Raw genomic sequence first — 6,380 nt, forward strand, 5'->3', positions numbered from 1 at the left:
AATTGAATCTGACACTGGTGTCGCCTAGTTTTGTAACGTGAGCCCACACTTTCAAACGTTTCACTCTTGCCACCATGACCGATTGCATGCAAACACACACCGCACATGCACATGATATCACAAGCACGTCGAGCAAACGTCGGCCACATCATTCAGTGAAGGGAAATGACAAGCAGCAGCTTCTAATTTGTTGTTAACATTGAAGTATACGGAGATAAAACAACGGAAGTATCGATAACAGTATCGTTTGTCCTGAAGCTTATCGGTATTCTGGTATTGACCCAATTACACTAATGATCTTTAAAATAGCATCATATGACCCCTTTAATGAATACATTTGTATATATATAATTATTTAATTTACAAGTGTCATGTTTGTGATTTTAATTCATGTAAGCTATAGCTTCTGACCTTAAAATCAAAACATACTCGTGATTTTATGACATAGATTATTGCTTTGTTCAATCAGAAACACAACCTTAATGTTATTTGGGTATTTTACTTTCATTTTATTGCAAGTAGACCAACAGCGCCCCCTAAATAAATAAAACACCTTACCGGTTGGGCTTTCCGATAATATCCTGCATCCCTATTTAATAGTTTAAATAATTGTATTAAAATTATTTATTAATTATATAACTATTATTAAAAGTTATATTGTTGTATAATTAATTATGTTTATTCATAAGTTGAAATGCATAATGCTTAAGTAATCAATGTGCTTCTACTTTTGAAGTGAATTTTATTTATCAGTCTCGTTATCTTTATTTTAATTTAGTTAAATGTGGAATCCTCTTATTTTTTGAAGAATTTATTTTTTGTATGGTAAATAGTCTAAGAGTGTATATATATGACTGTATGTGTATATGTATGTAACTGTGTATGCATATCAACTGGAAATTTTTGGAATGGATTTTTTTATTTTTTTTTTACCAACAACATATAATCTATCCATATCTTACAATACACTGCCACTTCAAATGTAGTAAAGAAAAGGCTTAAACATGCTCCTAGTACCTGCGTCTCCCATGGAGCTGAAGATGTTATCCGTCACGTCCAGGATGCGGTCAGTGGCCTCTCCGTGCCGTCCGATTGGCTGTCCTCCGCTGGCGTACTGTCTGATATGCTGCAGCAGCTCATTAAGAGCCTGAGTGACACCTGTGGCAGCCACGCCCACCTGTCTGAGCAGCTGCTCATCATTAGTCGCCCCCTGTGACGCCTCCACACAGCCCTCCACAGACTTAGCCACCAGCTTCCCCGCCTCGATGAGCTGCTCCTGACACACGGGTGAGCTGATGGTGGGAGCCACCACCTGAAACAGATAAAACACACACAGGAGCATCAGCTGAGGTCAGCGAGTCCGTCTGTGGATGAGCCAGGTGTGAACGCTCACTCGTGTGCAGGCCACCAGCTGTGACGTGGAGAGGGCGCACTGGGTGGCAGCAGCAATCACTCGGTTCTGTTGAGCTGAATCTTCTGTTTTCTGAGCCACATTCTTGGCCTTTAACACCAGAGCCGCAGCTGCATTAGCCACAGCCTTCGCCAAATGCATCAACATGTCCTGCACACACACACACACACACACAAATAGATAAGTTATTTAACTTAATCAGACATAGTAGCATAAATCAAGGACATTTTTGTATTTTTCTAATTAAACAAATTTGTATTGCAAATTATTAAAATTATCCATTTTATCAGTAAACATTCGATTAAAAAGTTGAATTGGACAATGAATTTCAGAATTTCTTCGTATTTAGTATGGGCCCTTTTAATGGCAGCTTGCACTCGAGCCAGCCTAGGTTAAACCAGATGATTCATGTTATAAGTATTAAGAGCATAGTGATTTCTGCTAGACAGTTGTTCAAAACAGTAATCCTTTTATTAAGATACTTGCTGTGCAAAAGACGATTTCATGTTTCATTAGGGCTGAGAATTTTTTCCTATTTTATCAATTAATTCGAATTTAATGTTTTGCATGATTTTATTTTTTATAAATCGAAGAATCACGATTTTGAATAGAAATATTAGACACACAATATACCAATGATAACAGTAAAGAGAAAACAATGATCCAACTGCTTGTCGGCACATGTGATTAACCACTCTGTGAAGGACCATAAGTAGAGAATATCGGTGCCATTCACACAGAATGCGCTTTTGTGTTAACAAAGATGTGAAGCGGCAGTGGAATAGGAAAAAATGCGAGGAGATGGGAGGTGAACTTCTTTTAACTTGAAAATGTTGTTTTTACAGAACATTTATAGTGAATAATAGTCTACTGGTGTTATACATTCAGGCATTTTGAATTTGAATTACCTTGACTTTTGAGAATTTTTAAAGCATTGTCCTCGTATTATTTCTGAATATATAATGTGTATAAGACAAGTTTGTACAAGATTTAGTTGTAGTTCATGCATCTTTTCTGCAAAGATATTAAACAAGTGATTTGTTTAACATTTACATCATGTTGACAACTTCATGTGTGCTGCACTTGGAATAGAGTTGTCTTACCTAGAAAGAAAAAGTTACTTGAATCATGTTGTAGTTACATTTTCAAGTAGACTAGTTAAAAGTCGTAAAAATCGAGAATCGGTCAAATGTTTTGAAAAAAAAACAAAAAAAAAAACTGACATTTTATTGCCATATCACCCAGATTCATATGAATTTTATGATTTCCAAAACATTCTAATGTCACATGAATTACCACTCTAATTTTGCAATGTTAAAGCATGGAAAAAAATCATATACACTTTACAATTTCAAGCCCACAGTTTTTCCAGAGCTGCTCCATTTATAATATATCTCACACAATGCGAGTCTGCACTAAACATTTGGTTTGCAAAGCCCTCTTTCTATGACCTAATCAATTCCCAGAGGACAAAATCATATTCCTTCTTACCCGAGAAGCCATTTCACCTCACTTTCACTTACGTCACAACAGAAAAGAAAATTTGGTTGCAATTTTTTATTTCACGTTGACTTTTAACATTTTTCTTTTTTAAGGATGCACCGAATGTTCGGCAACCGAAATTATTCCGAATAAGCGAAAAGACCGAATAAATTATACCGAACAATGATATGACGCGATCAAATGGCAACCAGCGAAGAGTGAGAGGCACGCACTCTTTATTATGCAGCACACACGTCAGCAGTGTGGAAGCATTTAAACTGTCAGAGAAAGATGCAAAAATCATTACAAGCACCGACAGCGAGAGACTGTTTAGTACTGCATCACATCTCTTCAATGAGAAGAGGAAGGGGTGATTGTTGCTGGTTACTGTACGATGATTGAAATCGCGAAATGGCTTTAAACAATTAGTAAGTAAACTGCAAAACGTTATTTTTTCTAATACAAGCGCGCACTGCATGTATTCTGACACACAAGCACAAGCTCGCGGTGCTATCTGCTTGTTAACCAGGGTTCAAAGTCCAAAGCACGAGGAAAATCTGCACTCGTCAGGTACTCACATTTTTATGAATTTTTACAAGGCATGTGACAATGCGATACGTACGACGTATTCGTAATGAGACTTATTTATAAATCTGTTGTTGTCAACAAAACGGAAGCATTGAAGTCTTCCTGTGCGTTTCCGCCAAGATAAAAGTTGAGAAAAAGTCTATCACTCTATCAACATTCATAAATGTTAGTATTGTAATTTTACTGTTGTTCTGTAAAATAAAATAAAAAGACCATAATAATGATAATAATAATTAAAATAGCTCTGTTAATACATTTATTATAACAATCACACATATAGTGTTCAAATTAAGATCTGTAATATTTTCTAATGTTTTAAAAGAAGTCTCTTCTCAGCAAGGCTGCTTTTAATCGTACAGTAAAAAATACATGCCTAATTCAAGAAGGGGGTCTGATGGCCAAAAAATATTATTTTACTAACTTATTCATTTTAAGCTAAATTGTGCTTTGTTGGTATAGTGTCTGCTAGAATGTTAAAAATGTTCAGTGTTAAATATTTTTAAATTGTTGTTTTGTATTAGATTTTTTTTTCTTTGAAAAGCAAGACAAAACAGTAAAAGGCACATTTTGGCTATTTAATTTATGCAATGGCGAAAAAACAACACGAAAAACCGTATTCGGCCTTCGGCCCAGTGTCACTCGGAAATCATACTGAATTTCATTTTGTTCGGTTTCGGCTTCAGCTTCGGCCAAGAATTTTCATTTCGGTGCATCCCTATTCTTTTTTGAATATTTTAAAATGCATTCTTGTTATGCATGTTAATTTGAACATGCAAAATAATGATTAATTACAAAAAAAATAATTACATAATTGCAAAAGAATTCTATTCTATTCTATGACGTTACACTAGAGTGACTTTACCAGTTCTGACGAGACACATCATCTAATCAGTGTATTCTGAAGGACGATTGCTGATTTAGAAATTCAAAAGTATTTGTACTGTTTTTACAATGCCACAGAAGTGTTACCTAGAAGAGTTACTAGTGTAATACGACAATGACAGAAATAGATCTACTAACCCACACTATATTCACATGCTCTAGATCATTTACATGCAGGATATGGGTCATTCTCAAAATATTGTTACAGACATGTCCCTTGAGTTTGTTATGAAAATGATTTCAAATAAAAAAAGACATAATTCATCATGTAATTTTTGGGTTAACTAAAGAGAATGTTATAATGCACTGACTTTAGTCTGATCAGTGTTTTGAGACGATACTAAAGCAAAGAAGTTGTGAAGTTTCTAATAAATACTTTTAATTTACTGTTTACCACATCAGCAGAGAAAACTCTGAGAATGACCCAGATACAAGCACTACACACTATACAGAGAGCTGTAAAGCTGTCAGATACAGCACTAGAATCACTATAAATGCTTGTTCAAAGAACAGGAATAAAGAACAAGCAGTGTTGTACATAAACAGAGGGCAGGGCGGCACTAGAAATGTCCTGTTCAGTGTGATTTCAGTTACCAGATGCGTTAAACTTGTTCTGATAAGCGTTCTGTACAAATAAGGACATTCAAACAGGCACACGACTGTAGCCCAAAACTTCCCCTTCAGTTCGGCTGTGTGAAGAGTGATAAGACATTTTCAACCAAGCACAGGGAGTTTTTTTTCGATTGTTATCACATTAGAGCTGACAAAAGACTTCAGGACATTCAGATCCTTTAAGATGAGCCCAAACTACACATACAGAATACAAACATCATGAAAACAAAATCATGTTTATTTGCTGTTAACATAACTGTAGGCTAATGTAATTCTAAACATTGACTAAATCAGCTTATAGAAGATGCATTCAAAAAAAAAAAAAAAAAAATATTACAATTAGAGATGAACCGATTGCAAGTTTCTTGGCCGATTCCGATTTCCGATTTTTTCTTTAGTGTGATCTGCCGATACCGATTTTTTGCCGATTCCGATTTTTTTCTAAGAACTATAATTGACAGCATATACAAACAAAAATCTACTTTTCTTCAACGCAAAGTTTTATTTTCATAAATGATGTCCATCTGTCTCCTCAGTTTCCGCAGTGTGTTCATCAGTTGCTCTGGATCTTTATGAATACCCACCCAGCAACCATTCACAAAAATCTTAGTTGCACTGAAGGAAGAAACACAATTATATGGTATTATTCTATAAAAATTGTAATTAATTAATCTTTATTTTACCCTCTAGCACTCTCTATTCTTATATTCTTAAAAAAAAAAAACACTTGTCCCTTTTAGACTTGCACTCTATTCATTTGCGGCTTGTTTTTTTTTTAAAAAAATAAAATAAAAAAAAAAAAAAAAAAAAAATATTATACAGACCCGGAAACTCAACATGCTCAGGAGAAATGCTTTCTAGAACAAGAAGGTCCCCCTAATTCACCTACCTCTGACTAAATATTCATCCCATCAGTGTGTATTAAACCTGGCTTTGCAAACTACCGCAGCTCACACCACTGTGCTCCAGATATAGGATACTGCAGAGCACATCATTTGCACAATCAGGATTGCCTTGATATCAGATCACACAACACAACATGTATCTGACCTATTTCAATGCTACACAGGATATTCTGTTTTAAAGCACTATGGAGGAGATCAAACATCTCAAATGGTTGGACAGCCTTGACATTATAAACATTGACGAGACAAGACATCACCAGTTCATGGACAAACATAAATGACACGCATAACTATTGCAGCATGATATATCAAACTAAAATTGGTATTATGATATGGCTTAGTGCTATTTTCAAATCGCAAAGGCTTATTAAATCTATGTGACCACCCAAATTTGTCTTGAATCATTCAGCCCTTTAAAAGGATGGTTCACACAAAAAATTTTCAGTAATTTTTCCAGCTTTTATTCTGTTCTATGCAGATGCACCCCCCCCCCCCCCCCA

The 6,380-nt window shown here is 35.3% G+C and overlaps 1 protein-coding gene across 1 annotated transcript in view; it reads right to left on the bottom strand.

The window, feature by feature from the left end:
* Positions 1 to 6,380, bottom strand: part of LOC107702558 (talin-1-like) — a 104,951-nt gene that overhangs the window by 49,301 nt on the left and 49,270 nt on the right. Inside the window, exons 18-19 of the mRNA XM_016504915.1 lie at positions 1,394 to 1,561; positions 1,018 to 1,312 (exon numbers count right to left, since the gene is read on the bottom strand). Coding sequence (XP_016360401.1) covers positions 1,018 to 1,312; positions 1,394 to 1,561 — 463 coding nt within the window. The remainder of the gene's footprint in view (positions 1 to 1,017; positions 1,313 to 1,393; positions 1,562 to 6,380) is intronic.

Source organism: Sinocyclocheilus anshuiensis, unplaced genomic scaffold (genome assembly GCF_001515605.1).
Source record: "Sinocyclocheilus anshuiensis isolate Anshui unplaced genomic scaffold, SAMN03320099.WGS_v1.1 scaffold210, whole genome shotgun sequence".
NCBI classification, from domain to species: domain Eukaryota; kingdom Metazoa; phylum Chordata; class Actinopteri; order Cypriniformes; family Cyprinidae; genus Sinocyclocheilus; species Sinocyclocheilus anshuiensis.